General features: G+C 41.1%; 1 protein-coding gene across 2 annotated transcripts in view; it reads right to left on the bottom strand.

The window, feature by feature from the left end:
* The window catches only part of tma16 (translation machinery associated 16 homolog), a 39,564-nt gene extending 22,566 nt beyond the window's left edge, over positions 1 to 16,998 (bottom strand). The window contains exons 1-4 of one of the 2 annotated variants that reach the window (XM_072254705.1): positions 16,914 to 16,998; positions 10,619 to 10,728; positions 8,094 to 8,131; positions 6,055 to 6,139 (exon numbers count right to left, since the gene is read on the bottom strand). In XM_072254705.1, coding sequence (XP_072110806.1) covers positions 6,055 to 6,139; positions 8,094 to 8,131; positions 10,619 to 10,728; positions 16,914 to 16,916 — 236 coding nt within the window. In that variant the 5' untranslated portion in view covers positions 16,917 to 16,998. Of the gene's footprint in view, positions 1 to 6,054; positions 6,140 to 8,093; positions 8,132 to 10,618; positions 10,729 to 16,717; positions 16,893 to 16,913 lie in introns of those variants that run through there. The other variant, XM_072254706.1, reaches the window with a different exon arrangement.
* Between the last annotated feature and the right edge of the window lie 5,115 nt (positions 16,999 to 22,113).

Below are 22,113 nucleotides of genomic sequence, written 5' to 3'. Positions count from 1 at the left end.
CCGGTGTGGAAGATAAAGAATGGTAGGGTGAAGGAACCATGGGTGACAAGTGAGGTGGAAAATCTAGTCAGGTGGAAGAAGGCAGCATACATGAGGTTTAGGAAGCAAAGATCAGATGGGTGTATTGAGGAATATCGGGTAGCAAGAAAGAAAGCAAGAAAGGAGCTAAAGGAGGGGCTGAGAGGAGGAAGAAGGGGGCATGAGAAGGCCTTGGCGAGTAGGGTAAAGGAAAACCCCAAGGCATTCTTCTATTATGTGAAGAACAAAAGGATGACAGGAGTGAAGGTAGGACCGATTAGTGATAAGGGTGGGAAGATGTGCCTGGAGGCTGTGGAAGTGAGCGAGGTCCTCAATGAATACTTCTCTTCAGTATTCACCAATGAGAGGGAACTTGATGATGGTGAGGACAATATGAGTGAGGTTGATGTTCTGGAGCATGTTGATATTAAGGTAGAGGAGGTGTTGGAGTTATTAAAATACATTAGGACGAATAAGTCCCCGGGGCCTGATGGAATATTCCTCAGGCTGCTCCACGAGGTGAGGGAAGAGATTGCTGACCCTCTGGCTAGGATCTTTATGTCCTTGTTGTCTATGGGAATGGTACTGGAGGATTGGAGGAAAGCGAATGTTGTCCCCTTGTTCAAAAAAGGTAGTAGGGATCGTCCAGGTAATTATAGACCAGTGAGCCTTATGTCTGTGGTGGGAAAGCTGTTGGAAAAAATTCTTCAAGATAGGATCTATGTGCATTTAGAGAATTACGGTTTGATCAGGGACAGTCAGCATGGCTTTGTGAAGGGCAGATCATGTCTAACAAGCCTGATAGATTTCTTTGAGGAGGTGACCAGGCAGACAAGGTTCCACACAGTAGGCTTATTCAGAAAGTCAGAAGGCATGGGATCCAGGGAAGTTTGGCCAGTTGGATTCAGAATTGGCTTGCCTGCAGAAGGCAGAGGGTCGTGGTGGAGGGAGTACATTCGGATTGGAGGGTTGTGACCAGTGGTGTCCCACAAGGATCAGTTCTGGGACCTGTACTTTTCATGATTTTTTATTAATGACCTGGATGTGGGGGTAGAAGGGTTGGTTGGCAAGTTTGCAGACGACACAAAGGTTGGTGGTGTTGTAGATAGTGTACAGGATTGCCGAAGATTGCAGAGAGAAATTGATAAGATGCAGAAGTGGGCTGAGAAGTGGCAGATGGAGTTCAACCCGGAGAAGTGTGAGGTGGTACACTTTGGAAGGACAAACTCCAAGGCAGAGTACAAAGTAAATGGCAGGATACTTGGTAGTGTGAAGGAGCAGAAGGATCTGGGGGTACATGTCCACAGGTCCCTGAAAGTTGCCTCACAGGTAGATAGGGTAGTTAAGAAAGCTTGTGGGGTGTTAGCTTTCATAAGTCGAGGGATAGAGTTTAAGAGACGCAAGGTAATGATGCAGCTCTATAAAACTCTGGTTAGGCCACACTTGGAGTACTGTGTCCAGTTCTGGTCGCCTCACTATAGGAAGGATGCAGAAGCATTGGAAAGGGTACAGAGGAGATTTACCAGGATGCTGCCTGGTTTAGAGAGTATGCATTATCATCAGGGATTAAGGGAGCTAGGGCTTTATTCTTTGGAGAGAAGGAGGATGAGAGGAGACATGATAGAGGTATACAAGATACTAAGAGGAATAGATAGAGTGGATAGCCAGTGCCTCTTCCCCAGAGCACCACTGCTCAGTACAAAAGGGACATGGCTTTAAGGGGTGGGAAGTTCAAGGGGGATATTAGGGGAAGGTTTTTTTTACTCAGAGTCGTTGGTGCGTGGAATACACTGCCCGAGTCAGATACCCTAGTGAAATTTAAGAGACTACAAGACAGGTATATGGAGGAATCTAAGGTGGGGGCTTATATGGGAGGCAGGGTTTGAGGGTCGGCACAACAATGTGGGCCAAAGGGCCTGTACTGTGCTGTACTATTCTATGTTCTATTAAGTTACTGACAGAGCCTACTTTTCTCAAGAAAGATCTATTTATTTATGCCATGCCTTGATCAAAACAACTTTCTGAAGACCTTAGAAAAATTGTCGTCTTCTTCATGTGCCTTGCGCATTACACGCTTGGGCGATCATGGTTTTCCACATCGAACAATCCCACGCAGCGTCAATGATATCTCACACACTTAGATCTGTTAGTTCTTTCACAGTGTCCATATATTTTCTTCTTTGCCTTCCTCTTCTGCATTTCCCAGGCATATGGCCTTGTAATGTAAGGCATTCTATTTCTCCCTTTCTGATGACATGGCCCAGGAATTTAAATTTCCTCTCATTTAATGTTCTCATAAAAGATCTTTTTGTATGGGCACGTTGGAGTACTGTCTCATTAGTTACCCTATCTGTATATGATATTTTCAGCATTCTTCTCAGAAACCACCTTTTTGTTGCTTCTAAGTTTCTTTGGAGTTCTGGTGTTATAGTCCATGTTTCAGAAGCATACAGCAAGATTGAACAGATGTAACATTTTAGTAGCCTAAGCCTTGTTGTTGTAGAAATGTGTCTGTTGGTAAAAATCGGTTTCATATTCTGGAAGTTGGTTTTGGCAATGGCAATTCTTGTTTTTATTTCTACTTTATTTTTAGCATCTTGTGATATAAAGCTACCAAGGTAATTAAAGCTGGTCTTTTGTTCAATCTCTTGGTTACCAATGTACAATTGGCAGTTGGGAGTATCCTGCTGTTTTGGTATTACTATACATTTGGTTTTTTTACAGTTGATGGTTAGACCAAAATCTGCACTTGTTTGTACTACATTGTCTGGGAGGATTTGTAGGTCTTCTGCAGCACTTGCTATTAGGGAGGTATTGTCTGCATATCTTATATTGTTGATGTTAACCCCTCCAATTTTTATCCCATCTCGGTCTTCTATTTCTCTGAGAATCATTTCACCATAGATATTAAATCATTCCAGTGAGGCAATGCATCTCTGTCTAACTCCTCTTTGAATTTTAGTCCAACTGCTTATATTATCATCAATTTTTACTGCCATTGTTTGGTTCCAATATAAATCTTGAAGCAGCTGTTGGTCCCTTCCATCAATGTTTAGTTTAGCGAGAATTTGAAATCATTTTTCATGTTGCACTTTGTCGAATGCTTTAGTGAAATCAATAAAACATAAAAAGACATTATTTTGATATTCAATTGCCCTTTTCTGAAAGCATTCGTAGTATGAAAATTGCGTTCCTAGTTCCTCTATCCTCAATAAACCCATATTGCAGTTTAAAAGTTTCTGGAATTAACTTGTTTTTAATTCGACTCAGAACAATTCTCAACAAAATCTTTATTATGTGACTCATAAGACTGATTGTTCTATAATTTTTGTAGTCAATAGTTCCAGGAATTTTTGGCAGAGTTATAAATACTGATTTCAAGAGATCTTCAGGCAATACACCAGATTCATATATGCCATTAACAGTTCAAAAAAAAAATCTATGCCCAGATCTTCTCGGGCTTGTATCACTTCCACTGAAATTTCATCAGGTCCAGTGGCTTTACCATGTTTCATGCTTTTCATTGCATTAGTTATTTCTTCTTTGGTAATAGGTGGGCCAGATTTAGGGTGTTTAATATCTGGGGGTTCCCCTCTATTATCCTCAAACAGCTGCTGTATATACTGAATCCACCTCTCACATACTTTATCTGGATCTGTTAGTATGGATCCATCTGCTGATCTTTTGCATCCTGTAGAGGAGGTTTTCTTAATTCCAGTAATTTCCTTAAAAGAAGAACTGTAGATTTGCATAAAGCTGGAAAAGACCATAACAGCATTTCTAAAGACCCGAGTGTCCATCAGTCTGCAGTCTGAGAAATTGTCTACAAATGGAGGAAGTTCAGTACTGTTGCTACTCTCTCTAGGAGTCAGCGTCATGCAAAGGTTACACCAACAGCACAACATGCAATGCTGAAGGTGAAAAAGAACCCAAGGGTAACAGCAAAAGATCTACAGAAATCTCTAAACCTTGCTAAAGGAAAAACACTGAACAAGAATGGTGTTCATGGAAGGACACCACGGAGGAAACCACTGCTCCACAAAACAAACATTGCTGCATGTCTCAAGTTTGCAAAAGGCCACCAGGATGCTCCATAACGTTCCGTGGATAGATGAGACAGAAGTTGAACTTTTTGGCAGAAATGCATACCACTTTGTTTGGAGGAAAAAGGACACTGCATGCCAACACCAAAACCTCATCCCAACTGTGAAGCATGGTGAAAAGGAACATCATGGTTTGGGGCTGCTTTGTTGCCTCAGGGCCTGGATAGCTTGCAATTGTTAAGGGAACACTGAATTCAAAATTGTATCAAGACATTTTACAGGACAATGTCAGGGTAGCAGTCTGTCATCTGAACCTTGATAGGAGTTGAATGATACAAGACAATGATTCAAAACACAAGAGTAAATCAACAACAGTATAGTTTAAAAAGAAGAAAATACACATTTTGGAATAGCGAAGTCAGCGTCCAGATCTTAACCCAATTAAGATGCTGTGGCATAACCTGAAGAGGGCTGTTCCTGCAAGGTGTCCCAGAAATATTTATGAACTGAAACAGCTTTGCCTGGAGGAATGGCCCAAAATTCCTCCTCGCTATTGTGCAAGTCTGATCAACAGCTACAAGAAACGTTTGGGGAAGGTTATTGCTGCTAAAAGAGGTTCTACCAGTTATTAAACACAAGGGTTCACATACTTTTCCAAGACTGGACTGTGAATGATTAAGTATGTTCAATAGACATAAAAAGTTTGTGTGTTCTCGTTTGTCTGTTATTGTGACTTAGATAAAGATCAGACCACACTTTATGAGTAATTAATGCAGAAAACCAGGTAGTTGCAAAGGGTTCACAAACTTAATCCTGCAACTGTACTTTAGGGAAGGAAATATACCATCTTTACTTAGTCTGACCAACATGTGGCTTCCTATCCACAGGAACGTATTTGACTCTTGACATAGGGCACTTGGTCTATCATCAAACTTTGTCAGGGATATACAAAAACAAAAGCCAGCCTTGCCAATGAAGTCCGCACACTGTGAACAAATACATAACATGGTTCCTGTTGGGAGTTCTCACACTTCAAGTTTTCTAAGATATTTATGCATGTTTACCATCTTGGAAATGCATTTACACAGCCAAAATACCTTTGGCAAGTTCACCTGAAATAGTGTTCACTTTGGAACATTTTGAATTATTTGACATTGTTCCCAAAAATGGTGAAGGTCCAAGAAGGTTTTGGAGAGAAAGTCCTTGAGAGGATGATGATTTAAGACTGGAAAGTTGGAAGGTTTACAAAACTGTTTAGCCCAAACAGAAATAAAACATTCCAAAGTGCATGACAACAGTTAATTTAGTAAGCAAAACTGAAGAGTTACAATGCAAGTTACCAAGCTAGATCACAATGACGTCACAAAGTAATGGAGCAAGAATTTCTCCTAATCTGCTTCTGCTCTTGACACCATAACTCAATCTGAACATCAGTGCAATAAAAGGACAAGAAACACTCACCACAGCAAAATGATCAAAGAAAAATGAACAGTGGATTGATGATTGTAGAGCATAAAGTACTTTTCAGTGCTAAAATGTTGGCAAACTCCTTCATTTTTATGCTTGTAAAAGCCCAGTTTGTCACATTATTGAGAATGATTAATTTTTTGGACTGCACTAATATAAAATGAAATATATAATGCTAAAATAGTAATAATTTCCAGATTCATACTTGATACTTCTTCAGAGCAAGACACATAAACTCACAAAGATCTGGCTGATAAAAAAAAATTTGGCAAAGCTCTTGTTCCACTTCTTCAGGAATGTTATTGCAGCAATTTACATACCTTCAATTTGGTACCATTTTTAAATAATCAAATTTTGTTTCAGAAAATTGCCACGAATTGTTGACAAAAAAAGCAAAGCACCCACATGATGTTCGTGCAACTTTAGCAAATATATTAAAGTTGCAAATTGTGACTGCCTCTTTTATACAACTAGACAAAAATTGCACACAGAAAAATATCCATTGTATTTGAAAATTATTTCTTACTGTTCTATAATCTCACAGGCTTCCTGCTTAGTGTACTCAGTCTTATTGGGTTCGAGATGACTTTGAAACCACAGCAGTTTTTCACCTACGTAAAAAAAAAAAATCCATTTTTAAAACCAATTAACATTCAGCATTTTTATACAGTTACTTGAAAACTATGCCCAATTTAAAGATAACTATTTGCTAAGTTAACAGCAAAAAGTACAATATATATTCACATTGCCACCACCTCTGTCACACCAGCAGGAATACTATGCTATTTTTAAGAGTGGTGAAACCCAGCAATGGCAAGAGTAACATTTGTTATCATTACAATGCTAGACCTGCTGAAATGGATTCTAGTAACTAGGATTTGAAGACATGCCTACGGAATGTGGATGCCTTAATCAGCTGGCTTGATTTATCAGCCTAACTCCAGTCCTTTTAAAAGCAAAAATGAGTTTGTTTCAAAATGGGAAGGCTAACCAAAAATAGCAGGTTCAGTAATGCAAAATATACAGGTCTACCTATCAATGTGATTGTGTTTTCTATCAAGATGAGATGCCTTGCTGCTGAATGACGTGACAATGCAGAAAAATACATTAAATAGAACATGTTTACACAAAACTGTATAAAAAATTGGCATATTGGAAGGATTCAGAGTGGTACTGGAGGGCTGATATTCAGATTGACCGCAGATCAGCGCTGGTTCTACTGTTGCTTGTCATGTACATTAGTGATTTGGATGGCAATGTTGTTAGCATAGTTAACGATGACACCAAAATCGGTGATGCAAACAAGAATGTTACCCAAGATGATAATAGGATCTAGATCGGAGGCTTCCCAACCCCTTTTATGCCATGGACCAATGCCATTAAGAAAAGGGTCCATGGACCCCACATTGGGAACCCCTGATCTAAATGAACTGGGAAGTGAGCCAAGGAATGGCAGAAGGAATCTAACACAGACAAGTGCGAGGTGTTGCACATTGGTCAGCTAAGCCAAGGGTTTGACTTACATGATAAATGGTAGGGACCCAGACAGTGTCATAGAACAGAGACTGAAGGGATATGGGAACAGTCCCTTGAAAGTGATGAAATGTAGACAGGACAGTGAAGGCAACTGGCACACTATGAGGCACAGCATTCAGTACAGGAGTTGAGACATTATGCCACAACTGTGCAAGTCATTATCGAGAGCAGACAGAGTATTGTGTGCAGTTCCTTTTACTCAGCTATTGGAGGAATAATATTAACGAAAAGGGTGTAGTAAAGATTCATGAAGATGTTCTGGGACTAGAGGATGCACTTAGAGGCAAAGCTCAACAGGCTGAGACTTATTTCCTTTGGAGTACTGGTTATTGAGGGGTGCTGTTACAGGAGTATAACTTATAAGCCAGAGGGTGGTGAATCTGTTGAATTCATTGCTACAGGTAGCTGTGGAGGCCAAGGCATCGGGTACATTTAAGGCAGAGGTTGATAGATACTTGTTTAGTCAGGGCATGAAGGGATACGGGGAGAAGTAGTTTGGGGCTGAGAGGGAAATGGATCAGCCATGATGAATTGGCGGTGAAGACTCAACGGGCCAAATGGCCTCATTCTGCTCCTGTATCTTATGGTCCTATAAAAGGTCAACTTACGACATACAGTCACAGTAACTTCCCCATGGGAGGAGCATCTAAAACTGGAGAGAACAGACTTTAACATGAAAAGGAAAAAATTAAAAGGACCTCAAGGAATGATTTTTCCTGGAGAGTATGACAGGTATATGGAACAATCTTTCAGGGGAAGCAGTAGAGATGGATACAATTGCAATGTTTAAAAGACATTTGGATGAGTACATGGATAAAAGAGGCCAAGAGGGTAGGGGCTAGCTTAGATAAACATCTTGGTTAGGATGGGTGAGCTGGTCTAAAAGAGCATTTTCATATGTTATATAGCTCTATAGTTCTAATACAGATGAACATTCGAGGTCTCTCTACTGAATTCCCTGCAGGCTCTTCAATTGAGAAAGGAAAATAATTTTTCCAGTTTCAAGCACAAACAGAAATGATATCTTACCAACTGCATTTAGACGTACAGCCTTCTCATTCTTTATCCTAGAGAAAATTAAAAGAGCTCTGTTTGTAGCATGATTCATCTGTGCAAATACAAATGCAAAGCAACAAGACTTCTTTATGTTAAATTAACCTACTGTGGCTAAACAATCTTACCAATGTAACGCACTGTAAGGTTTCACTGCTAATGTAATGGCCCCTCTGTAAGGTTTCACTACTAAGGTAATGGTAACGCTGTAACAGCAATGTTTGGGTTATGACTAGAGATAATGGGGGCTTTGGATTGTGTGCTATCCAATGAGAGGCATGTTGTGCTTTCTTGTGGGTCTGGGAGCAGGGATTTCGCGGTCTTTTGTCGGTTAGAGGTGAAGAGAGAAGACGTGAATGGAGAGAGTTGGTAGGCCAGCGGACAGAATGGACTCGGTGTGAGGGTCTGACGGTCAGCGATAATCAGAGGAGGTCGATGGGGAACGAATGAATGAATCTGTGAGCTCCAACGTGCACATTAGACCATTTCATTTCTTTTTATTTTCTTTACTAACCCTACAGTAAGATTAAGATTTATAAAGTTCAATCGTTTAATTGCATATGCTGTACTGTCTGATAATTTGCAGTTTGGGTTTGTAACCAGGCAACAGATCTCGCAGCATCCACACAAACAAGATTTCTCAGTTTGGCTGGGCCAGAGGCTGTCTTTCCCTAGACAAATGCATGCTGGCCGAACCTGAAGGTTACACTAACATTACCAAAAATGTTAATTCTGCATCTAGTTCGTACCACTGGAATTTTAAACATTTATTACCAAAAGCTAAGAGAGACACAGTGACCTAATTACAGCAAAAATAAACCGGAGTAAGTCTGCATGACCAGCAGCGTTTGTGAGGGGATGGGAACTATCAATGTTTTGAGTTGATACCCAGCACCAGGGACTGAGATTGGGGAGGGAAGATAACGAGTATAAAGGAGAGAGGGAGAGGAGTGTGGCAAGGGCTAGCGGGGTGAAAGACGGAAGCAAAGAAACAAAGGCAGATGCAGTCAGATGAGGGAGAGGAGAGGATGAAGGCGTCGACAGCTGATATCTGCCCATCTTCCCTCTCTGGTCTCAGTCCTGATGCCAGGCATTAACCCAAAATGTTAACAATTCCTTCCTCCTTCCTCCCACTCACAGATGCAACTTGACCTAATAAGTTCCTGCAGCAGCTTTTGCCCCAGAATCTAGTATCTGCAGCCTTGTGTCTCTTGGCAATAGAATTCTTTTCACGTGAATACAAAATTGAATATAATAAGAAGGTGAATAAACTCTTCTCGGGCTTCCAGCCGGGCACAAGCTCAAGAGGAGTTTATTTGTCATATATGCCGGGAAAGCACTAGATCCTCTTTCATAACGAGGAGATATTTACTCTTTATTATATTTGACATAATTGTGATTATCCACTTTGGAGAATTTTTTAACAGGAAAAGGCTCATTTATTCTGAATAACTTCTAATTACTATTTGATTTTTTTGCACATCAAGGAAGAACACAGGAGGTCTCCAAAAAATGTCCCAGTTGATAAGCACTCTGCCTGGTACTGATCTAAGTATACCTAAAAGATAACAGATCACTGTGCCACAACAAAATGAGGGGGAGCAAAAAATTCATCCAGGATATCCACTCATTTGCTCTGATATACAACCTCTACATGAGGTGATCTTTGAATAATAAGTGACTACAGTAACCAAATGGCCAGCTCTGTCCCATTAAGCTCTATGATTCTATTCAGGAAAGTCAATGATGCAGAACCAAACAACCTCCAACAGGAATACCAGATGGAAAATACCAGTTGAGAGATATATTTAAATACTGATTGTTGCTAATAACATTGAAGTATTACACAAAGAGAAGTCTAGTAAATTGGCCATGTGTTTATAAATGAACAATACCTAACCAGATCTCCAGTGTATCTAACCATCTTTCATGAATAATTATTTGCTTCCTGTGAGATAATATGATAGCAATTCTGCACATACTAACAGCAAAAATAATGACCTGACCTTTTATGTCCACTTGGACCCTTAGACACCTAGTTTAAAACATACACAGGTTTAGCCACCTCAGAATTAATCTAGCACTCCTCGGTTACCACTAAGAGAGAGCGAGGGTCTGTAATCCATAGTGCTAGCTGTACTGAGAATGCTGCCAACTATATCAATCGTCACAAAACAGAAACAATTGTCAATTGTTAAAGAACAAAAATAGTTCAATTAGATCAAGACTTCATTCAAACAAGTTATTTGTGTTATCACTAATCAGTTCAGAGGCTATTGGGATTATGAAGAACTTACTTTTCAAATAATGGATGTAACTACAAGATACCCTCAATAACTGAAGTAACATTATTTGACAAAACTGATAGACCAATCACTAATATTAAACAAAGCAAGGTACACAGAACATACAGGAAGAAGAAAAAACGTTGAATGAGAAAAGAGAACACTGATATACAGTATCAGAGCAACGTAAAGATTTTAAAAAGTGCAATAACATACTTATCTTTCTTCTCTTGTTTATGTGACTCCCGTACTAGCTGTGCAGCCTTTCTGCTATATGGATGGATAACCTTATTCTCCAGCACTTTCTTAGTTTTTGGTGCTTTAGGCTATACAAAAGAAAACACTTTTTAAAAAAAGGCATTGCACTGTCCTGCTCAAGAACATTTAGTTCTAAGTCATTATCTGCTTAGATAAGAGGCTCCGTTAAAATCAGAATCAGATTTAATTACATCTGCACATGTTGAGAAATTCATTGTCTTTGCGGTAGCAGTACAATGAAATACATAATAGTAGAAAAAATGTGAATTACAGTAAGTATACATAGTTTTTTAAAAATAGTTAAATAAGTAGTGCAAAAATAGAAATAAAAAAAGGAATGAGGTAATGTTCGTGAGTTCAATATCCATCCAGAACTCAAACAGCAGAGAGGAAGAAGCTGTTTCTGAATCATTGAGTGTGTGCTTTCAGGTACCTGTACCTCTTTCCCAATGGTAGCAATGAGAAGAAGGTATGACCAGAGTGATGGGAGTCCCTAATGATGGATGCCATCTTCCTGAGGCATCGCTCCTTGACAATGTCCTGGATACTATCGAGGCTAGTGCCCATGAAGGAGCTGAATTTGATTGTGCACAGTGATACCCCACCAATACCAAATGGAGATGTGGACAGTTAAAATTAATAAATCAGACTTTCTGTACCCTGAATAAAGCAATAATCTGATCATTTATTTTACTTTAAAAGGTATGCCATTCACAAAATGGAAAGCCCTCATTATAAAAACTATATGGACAGTATCAGCAATAATATGCCTCCACGCTATAAACATTGGCCATGAAAAATGCAAGAATAAACTCTCAATGTACAACATATTCAAATTGACTGAAATGGATTCAGTTAGAAGAAAAATATGTTTTCTTCATTGTTTATATGCTTAAACGCAACAAAAATAGCAGAAAGATTACCGAGAGATCTGATAGATGAAAATTATTGGTTTTGCCTCTTAGTAGTTTAGCAAAATACAGGGAAATTACAATTAATTGATCTTTAAGCTGATGCAATATTTGGTTGATGAGAGCATGTACAATGATGTTACAAAAGCAATTGATAACAATTACAGCTCATGTTTAATCCAAACGAAAAGAGAAATAAGCTACAAGCATGATTCAGGGAGTATAAATTTGCGAGCTGCTTAGAGAATATTGTACTAAATATTTTATCAGCTGTAACTGCAGGCCTGCAAATTTGAGTAATAATTTATATTCATGCAATTTTCCACCCATTTTTCACAGTTATTTTTGGTAAAATTACAGTTTGGAGTAAAACTCATCAAATGGAATTTCCTGTTCTGTTTTCAATTCTGGTCCTTAAATAGCTGCTTATGATTTTCAACCAATATCCTCCACCCCTCCAACCCCACTATTATCTGAACACCTTATGATTGTTATTAAAAGTACAGACTCACAGATGAAATCGGTTGAACCAGTTAAAAAAAATGTAAGCAGCTAGCGACCATTAGGCAGAAGACATTAGAGAGACATAATCATAATGAGCAGCCATTAATGAGGTCAAATCTAATGATATATTCATTTGCATTTGGGCTGTGTTAAGCAGACTTATATAGCCTGGACTAGTATAAACTGAAACTTAAAGGTACTGTGAATTCCTAGATCCTGCCACCCTGTTGTAAATGTGGTAACCTGGAATCCGAAAGCAGCTAGAGTCTTTTGCTAATGATCCCATGAAAGCAATGAACTAGGAACTCAATGGAATAGGTGAGTAGGAAACAATCTACATGTAACTATTGTTCAGGACAGAATTAAACTTTTACTTTCGAGGGTTTTTCTGGAGTCTCCAATACCTCTCCCCCTGTTGCAAGTGCTTTTCAATTACGGAGACACAATGCACATGGTGTGAAATGACCCTTTCCAAGCTCTGTCAGTCCAGGCCAACACTCAGAAGCTGATAGACAGACAAATATACAACTAATTGGAGGTGCAGGCTCTAAGAACACGCCAATCCTCAATGAGAGTGGATCTCATAGCGAGGGTACATAACAAGGCTACTGCCCTGCAACTATCTACAATGAAAAGCGGTTGATCCTGAGATGGTCATAGAGCACTACAGCACAGAAAAAGCATCTAGTCCAAGACAAACTGTTATTCTGCCTATTCCCATTGACCCGAGCCCTCTTTTCAATTCCCACTGCCGCCTGTAAGGAGTTCGTACGTTCTCCCCATAACCGTGTGGGTTTCCTCTGGGTGCTCCATTTTCCTCCCACAGTCCAAAAACATATCAGTTGGTGGGTTAATTGGTCACTGTAAATTGTCCCGTGATTAGATTAGGGTTAAACTGGGGACTGCTGGGTGGTGTGGCTCCAAGGGCTGGAAGGGACTACTCTGTGCTGTATCTCAATGAAGTAAATCAATCCCCCCATCCATGTACTTATCCACAGCTCGTTCAACACTCTCACTACCCTCTGACTGAAGAAGTTCCTCCTCATATTCCCCTTAAACAGCACACCTTTAACCCTTAACCCACGAGCTCTAGTTGTAGTCCCACCTAATCTCAATGGAAAAAGCCTGCTTGTATTTACCGTCTAAACGCTCATAATTTTATACACCTCTATCAAATCATCCCCTCATTCTCCTATGTTCCAGAGAACAAGGTCTTAACTTATTTAATCATTTCCTCTAACTCAGCTCCTCAAGTCCCAGCAACATCCTCGTGAACAAGAGAAAATCTGCAGATGCTGGAAATCCAAGCAACACACACAAAATGCTGGAGGAGCTCAGCAGGCCAGGCAGCATCTATGGAAAAGAGTACAGTCAACGTTTCAGGCCGAGACTCTTCAGCAAGACTGGAGAAAAAGAGATGAGGGGCAAGAGGAGGGAGAAACAAGGTGATAGGTGAAACCGGGAGGGGGAAGGGTGAAGTAAAGAGCTGGGAAGTTGATTGGTGAAAGAGATACAGGGCTGGAGAAGAGGGAATCTAATAGGAGAGGACAGAAGGCCATGGAAGAAAGAAAAGGGGGGAGGAACACCAGAGGGAGGCGATGGGCAGGCAAGGAGATAGGATGAGAGAGGAAAAAGGGGATGGGGGAATGGGGAATGGTGAAGGAGGGGGCCACATTACTGGAAGTTCGACAAATCAATATTTATGCTGTCAGACAGAATACAAGGTGTTGTTCCTCCAACCTGAATGAGGCTGCATTGCATGACCAGAGGAGACCATGGATAGACATATTGGAATGCGAATGGGAATTGGAATTAAAATGGGTGGCTACTGGGAGATCCCACTCTTTGTGGTGCTCGGTGAAAGTCTTCCAATCAAATGGGGTCTCAACGATGTACAGGAGGCCACACCGGGGACGCCAACAGACTCACAGGTGAAGTGTTACCTTACCTGAAAGGCTCACAGGTGAAGTGTCCTTGTAAATAGCTCCTGAACTCTTTCAACCTTATTGACAGCTTTCCTGTAGTCAGATTACCAGAATTGCACACAAAACTCCAATAGACCTCATCAGCATCTTGTGCAACCTCAACATAACATCCAAATTCCTGGACTGAATGCTTTGATTTACGAAGGCGAATGTGCCAAAAGCTCCCTTTATGCCCCTATCTGCCTGTGATACCACTTTCATGGAATTATGGATCTGTATTCCCAGATCGCTTTGTTCTATCACACTTCTCTGTACCTTACCATTCACTGTGTATGTCCTACTCTGGCTTGTTCTCCCAAAGTGTGAACCATTAAATTTAGTGTCAGCTTTAAATTCATTGTGCCATTTCTCAGCAGATTTTTCCAGCTGGTCCAGATCCTGCTGCAAGCTTTGATAGCCGGTAAGTTTGCTGATCCAGTTTTCCACAATATCAACCAAATTATTAATATAAATAACAAACCACAGCAGATCCAGTACCAATCCCATTGGTACACCACTAGTCACAGGCCTGTAATCAAACAGGCAACCACCTACTGCCACTCTCTGGCTTCCAATCTAATATAGCACAGAAGCTTTCCTCCAGCTATCTTGATTCATTCCGTAGGAAAATTGAGACACTTAAGACAATTAAATATAACAAAAAACAATGGCCCAACAGAATTCTCCTGTAGGATAAAAGGGTGTGTTTGAAATCTTGCCTTGCAGTTCAATTAAATTCAATTAGCATCCAATGACAATGTGAAAAGTTACTAAGTATGTCCTATCCAAAGAAAAATCAGGCCTACACCAATTTGGCAGTTTTCAATAGGTAATTTGATGAGGAAAATATCAACAATGTTATTAAGACTAACCTTTAAGTTTGAGTACCTGCAGCTCATTACAGAAATCTGTATATCAATTGCCCCACCAAAAACACCCAGCAGCAACTACCATTGATCAAGATAAACATGAACCATTTAGATAAATATTCTAGGTGCAAGAGAAACCCAAGGCTATGCACCTGCAATGAGTGACAGTCCAAAGCCTTTCCATCACCCACAACGCTAATGTCAGAAATACTCTCCCCTTGTCTGAATGAACACAATTCCAACATCACCCAAGAAAGGCACGTACGTTCGAATGCTGTTTACAGACTTCAGTTTAGCATTCAACACAATCATTCCTCAGCACCTGAAACTGCTGGGCCTGAACACCTCCCTCTGCAACTGGATCCTAGACTTCCTGACTGGGAGACCTCAGTCAGCCTGGATCGGAAGCAGCATCTCGAACACCATCACACTGAGCACGGGGGCCCCCCAGGGCTGTGTGCTCAGTCCACTGCTGACCCATGACTGTGCAGCAACACACAGCTCGAATCACATCATCAAGTTCGCCGATGACACGACTGTCGTGGGTCTCATCAGCAAGAACAATGAGTCAGCATACAGAGAGGAGGTGCAGCTTCTAACGGACTGGTGCAGAGCCAACAACCTGTCTCTGAATGTAAACAAAACAAAACAGATGGTTCTTGACTTCAGGAGAGCACGGAGCAACCACGCTCTGTTGAACATTGACGGCTCCTCCGTTGAGATCGTTAACAGCACCAAATTTCTTGGTGTTCACCTGGCAGAGAATCTCATCTGGTCCCTCAACACCAGCTCTATGGGCAAGGAAGCACAGCAGCATCTCTACTTTCTGCAAAAGCTGAGAAAAGTCTATCTCTCACCCCCTATCCTCACCACATTCTACAGAGGATGTATCGAGAGCATCCTGAGCAGCTGCATCACTGCCTGGTCGGGAATTGCACCGTCTTGGATCGCAAGACCCTGCAGCGGATAGTGAGGTTAGCTGAGATCATCGGGGTCTCTCTTCCCGCCGTTACAGATATTTACACCACACGCTGCACCCGTAAAGCCAACAGCATTGTGAAGGATCCCACGCACCCCTCATACAAACTCTTCTCCTGCCGTCTGGCAAAAGGTACCGAAGCATTCAGGGTCTCACAACCAGACTGTGCAACAGTTTCTTCCCCCAGGCCACCAGACTCCTTAACACCCCAGGGACTAGACTGACATCTACATCATTTATTATTATATTGTAATTTGTCCTCCACAGTGCCTATTGTCTTGTTTATTATTTATTGTACTGTTTTGTGCACTTTATGTAGTCCAGTGTAGGTCTGTAGTCTAGTGTAGTTTTTGTGTTGTCTTACGTAGTCTAGTGTAGCCTTGTGTTGTCTCACTTAGTCTAGTGTAGTTTTGTGTTGTTTCATGTAGCACCATAGTCCTGGAGGAACGTTGTTTCGTTTTTACTGTGTACTGTACCAGCAGTTTATGGTCGAAATAACAATAAAAAGCGACTTGACTTGAAGAAGCTCAACTCCATCCAGGGCTAACAAACCTGCACGACGATCACCCCAAACACCACCCTAAGCATTCCTTTCCAGCAGGAACATGACATATGGTCAGTGCATACGAGTTACAAATTCACTGCGGCTACTTCCTAGACTATCACCAAGTTCAAGCGCTGAAAGCGAGTAATTCATGCGAGTTGCATCCTGATTCGGAAAAATATCGCCGATTCGCTGGCTCACTACCATCTACGCGAGGTCACTAAGAAAATAGACAATAACTGCTGGGCTTGCCACAGTCCGCACAGACACAGCCTCACTCGATTACCATTAAAAAATCTCCCCCACGTTTTCGTGCCTCTGAATGTCACCAAGTGATCAGGACCCTAGCCCAACAATCAAATCTGACTAGACGCTGTTGCTCTCAGGTTACAGAGTCCATGACTGAGTCGGTCCGAACTGGATCAAAGTCGTGAGGAGAGGCAGAAACACCATTTAATAAAAAGCGATTCACATGCCCTCACCATCCTGCCGCCGCCGGAACTTCAACCTGTCAATTCCCTTCCCCCGACAACTGTAGCTGCCCGGAACCTCATGGCAGTCGGAAGTATTCTGGGTGCCTGAATTCCTGTTGCTCCAAAAACAGGAAGTGATTTTTGTCTCCCTGACAACCGTGCCCAGCGCTGTGTTCTTCGCAGACGAAGCGCTCTGTGTGCTTTTCGTGTTAGTGATTGTATGGACACTGGATGATGGCGAGCGATAAAAAGTCGCGGTTCTCAGTGTAGTTATTCCACTGAAAATTCACCCTGGCAGTGAAAATCCAAGCATGCCATCCCAGTTTATTCCGAACCTAGTTGTGTCCCAATTGCTCCACTGACGCGGGCATCTAAACTCATAACTGACCACAATTGTCTGTAGGGAGTATCCTGGGATCCTATAAGGGAGGTGGTGGATCTTGTCTGATGGTCGCTTGAACATACTTTTGAAGTTTATTTGGCAAGACACCTTTTCAGCCGATCTTTCAAACAAGCACTGAGATCTTGTTTAACTGTTTGGTGAATCAGAATCAGAATCCTATTTAACTATTAAGTCGTGCAAACATTAGGAAATAAAAATTAGTGAGGTAGCTTTCATGGATTCAATGTCCATTTAGGAATCGGATGGCAGAAGGGAAGAAGCTGTTCCTGAATAGCTATGTCTGTCTTCAGGCTTCTGTACCTCCTTCCAGATGGTAACAATGAGAAGAGCGCATGTCCTGGGTGATGAGGGTCCTTAATAACGGACACCACCTTTCTGAGGCGTTACTCTTTGAAGATATCTAGTACCTATGATGGAGCTGATTAATTTTACAACTCTCTACAGCTTATTTTGATCCTGTGCCATAGCACTCCTCCCCTCCCACTTTATTAGACAGTGAGGCAGCCAGCTAGAATGCTCTCCATGGTACATCTGTAGAAATTCACGAGTGTTTTGGTGACATGCTGAATCTCCTCAAACTTCTAATGAAATATAGCCAGCCGCTGTCGTGCCTTCTTTATACCTGAATTGATTTGTTGGGATCAGGTTAGGTCCTCAGCGATACTGAGGCCCAGAAACTTGAAATTGCTCACTCTCTCCACTTCTGATCCCTCTCTGAGGACTGGTGTGTGTACGTATTCCCGTTCTTTACCTTTTCTAAAGTCCACGATCAGCTCTTTGGCTTACTGATGTTGAGTGCAAGGCCGTTGCTGCCGCACCACTCGACTAACTGGTACATCTCACTCCTGTACACCCTCTTGTCACCATATGAGATTCTGTCAGCAAAGTTCTGGATGATGAGGAGGGCAATCGCTATCAGTTCTTTCACAAACACCCAGAACCTCAGGCACAGCTCTTGAGGCAGTCGTGCTGGAAATGAGACTGCTATTTCTCTCCTCATGAAGTGTGCATTTTCCAAGAAGCTCTGATAAGGAAGCATCAATCTTTGTCAAGATGTCCCAAGCAACTTCAAAACACCACTGCAACTGGAAAATTATCAACAGCACGAAAGGTGTGTCTGAAAGATGGGTCTGAAACTACTAGTCCTGTAGTGTAAGAAGTTGTACACAACTGCAGACTTTCATATTCCAAGGCGTGGGACTACATGCTGAGGAACACAAGGAAGTTTAACAGTACTACTGCTGAGGCTCTATGAGAAGAGGACACAGTGTCATCTTGCCACTCGACACTGAGCTGGGCCCTGTGTGAAAACCTTACAAACTAATTACAGGTGGAATGCTTCGGAATGGAAAAAAAAAGTGATGTCACTTTTTGGCCACTTTAATACTCCTGTGTTAGATTTTTTTTAGATTAGATTATGAGAACACTCAGTCCTTGTTTATTGTCATTTAGAAATGCATGCATGCATTAAGAAATGATACAAAATTCCTCCAGAGTGATATCACAGAAAAACAGGACAAACCAAAGACTAACACTTGACAGAACTACATAATTATAACATATAGTTACAGCAGTGCAAAGCAATACCATAATTTGATAAAGAACGGACCATGGGCACAGTAAAAAAAAGTCTCAAAGTCCCGAGTCGATCGACTCCCGAGACCCCGATAGTAGGCGGCAAAGGGAGAAACTCCCCGCCATAAACCTCCAGGCACCATCAACTGCTGATGCATTGGAAGCACCCGACCACAGCCGACACTGAGTCCGTCCATCCGAAAACTTGGAGCCTCAATGCAAGTATCTAATCAGCCAATAATATGGTAGCAACTCAATACATAAAAGCATTTAGATATGGTCAAGAGGTTCAGTTGTTGTTCAGACTAAACATCAAAACACAAATGAAATTTGATCTAAATAACTGACCATTGAATGATTGTCGGTGCAAGACGGGGTGGTTTGAGTATCTCAGAAACTGCTGATCTCTTGAGATTTTCAGTCACTGTCTATAGGGTTTGTAGAGGATGATCCCCAAAACAAACAAAATCCAGTGAATGGCAGTTCTGTGGATGAAAATGCCTTGTTCATGAGAGAGTCAGAAGAAAGTGGGCAGATGATAGGAAGCTGACAGTAATTCAAATAACCATGTATTACAACAGTAATATTCAGAGGAGCATCTCTGAATTAAACCTTGAAACAGATGGGCTACAGCAGCAGAAGAAAATGAACATACACTCGGTGTCCACATTATTAGGTACAGGAGGTATCTAATAAGGAGTCCACTGACTAGAAGTATTGTAAGCAATGTGATAAATGCCATAAACAATGTATGATGACAAAGGGATGCCTCTATAACAAAATTAAAAATTGCACACATTATACATTTTGGGGGGAAAAAAATCACCTCTTCAGAATAGCTAACTAGGAAAGTGAAATTAAATTAATTAGAGTGAGTGAAGTTGGGTGGTGAGGTGTGGAATCTGCTTGATAGAGGCAGATTCAATATTGTTCTAAAGTGTAAACAGAATAATCCAGATCAAATTGCTGTGGTCTTTTGTTACAAGGTGACAGTAATTCAAATAACCCTCTGAGTGCCTCTGTTCTGAACACCATTATGTCAAGATTAGAGCTTATTTATCACATGTATGTACATCAAAACATATAATGAAATATGCCATTTGCATTAACAAACAACACAGTGGAAGTTGTCCTGGGAGTAGCCTGCAAATACTGCCACACATCTGGATCAAGCACACAACATAGCATGCCCACAATGCTGGGCAGAACAGTGCAGGACGCAACAAGCAACAACAGAACAATTGCAAAACAAGTCCCTTTCCTCCCTCTTGCCCACACATTTACCCAGTCCTTTAACTCCAGGACCAGCCTCCAGCAGATTTGGACTTGCAGACATTGTGCTTCCTCTTCCCCAGTAGACACGCAGAAATTCACAAACTCAGCTCTGGTCAAGGGGCTTCGACTTCCGGACTCCTGATTTGACCCTTGGGCCTCAATCCTCAGGTTGATATGCCAATCACTGAATACAATGTCTCAAACTCTGAACTTACCAATGACAAGACCCCAAACACTAGGCCTTGAACTCCGGTCTCACCAATTCTCAAACTCAAGGAATCATATGAACCTGTTCCCCCTGCCTGCACAGAACTCCGACTCGCTAGCCTGAGGGGGCCTTCTACCACTTTCTTTGTGCCAATGGGTTTTTATGCATTTGCAAGCACATGTGATTGGAGAGACAAAGAGCTATAAATAGAACATTGTTTATTGAAAATATTTACTCTCAACTGAACAGCAGTGTCTGATACAAGCAACACAAAAGGCCGCTACGTGACTCAGTGCATCAGGCAGCGTCTGGGTCCTGATGAAGAGTCTCAATTCAAAATGTTGGCTGTCCATTTCCCTCCATAGATGTTTGCTGGTTCCTCCAGCACCTTCTGTGTTGCTCCAAATTGCAGGCTTTACCTGTTTGAGATAGGTACAGTATCTTATCTTCTACCTCTACCAGAGCCTGTCTTGCTGTGTCAAGGCTGCAGCACTCTGAGCGGCGCATGATCTACTGATTGTCTAGGGGCTACTTTGCCATTGTCCAGATATGAATGAAACTGTTAGGTCTTCTTTTGTGAATTTTAGTATTTTTCATTGAAAGTACCCCGAGCACATTGATCTGACACGTGAAGGATAACCTGACTGAGGACAGTTATGTTCCGTGCTCTCTTTAAGCTTGCTTCATTTACTCAGTATTTATCTCTTGGTTCCATCAGCCTTTGACACCAACTTCCTTCTTGCTGAGGCCTCAGAATTTGAACTTCTTTCTGCCCTTAATTCTGCTATACTATCCCCATTCCTGGTTCTGGTTTGTTTTAATTTGTCCTCAGTCACAAGTAATTCTTTTTTTCTGTAATTTATTTTTTATTGAATTTCATCATCAAACAAACATTTCTATAAGATGTATTTCAGATACTGTACATATATATCATATAATCATATTTGTCACAGATCTCCACATAATATTTATCTGAGGTATACACTTATAGAAAGGAGAGGAAAGAAAGAACAATCGAAAGAAGAAAACTATGTACAGAGTAGGGAGTGATTTTTTTTTTAAACAACATATTCATTGACTTATGAGAATAAAATCAGGCCTATGAGGTGTTATGTAGTTAAACATTTTTTACCAGTATAAATAAAATTGTTCCAACTTATGATTAACAGATGCTGTTATCCTCTCCATTTTGTAAATGTCCATTGTAATTTCCATGCATACATTTAAAGTTGGGCTCTCCTGAGATAACCATTTCCTGGTAAGGGTCCTTTTTCCAGCCACCAGCAGTACATTCATTAAATATTTATCTCTTTTCAACCACTCTTGAGGTATATACCCAAAATATATGGTCTTACTCGCTAAGGGTATTTCACATTTAAAGATGTCTTGTTGGACCTTATGTATCCCACTCCAATAGTCTTTGATAAAGGAGCATTCCCAGAAAATATGATAATGGTGTGCATTTTGATTTCCACAATTTCTCCAGCAAGCAGGGGAGTTACTATTATAATGGGAAATCTTATCAAGTTTTTCCACCCGAACTCCGTCCATTGCCACAAGTAATTCTTATTTTCAGTTTCTCTGCATCTTTTACAAACTGAGTTTATACGTGTTCATATTTATCACTGATGGCGCATTATATGTGACAAGTACCCTTGTGGATCTTATTCTTCATTTTGAACAGGTTTCTCACTACGGGGATGCCATGGGCAGACTCTCAACTTATGTATCCTGTGTAACACACACAA

Source organism: Mobula birostris, chromosome 4, assembly GCF_030028105.1.
Source record: "Mobula birostris isolate sMobBir1 chromosome 4, sMobBir1.hap1, whole genome shotgun sequence".
In the NCBI taxonomy this organism is placed as follows: Eukaryota; Metazoa; Chordata; class Chondrichthyes; order Myliobatiformes; family Myliobatidae; genus Mobula; species Mobula birostris.
The sequence above is the reverse complement of the archived record's forward strand: the minus strand, read 5'-3'. Positions and strand labels throughout refer to the sequence as shown.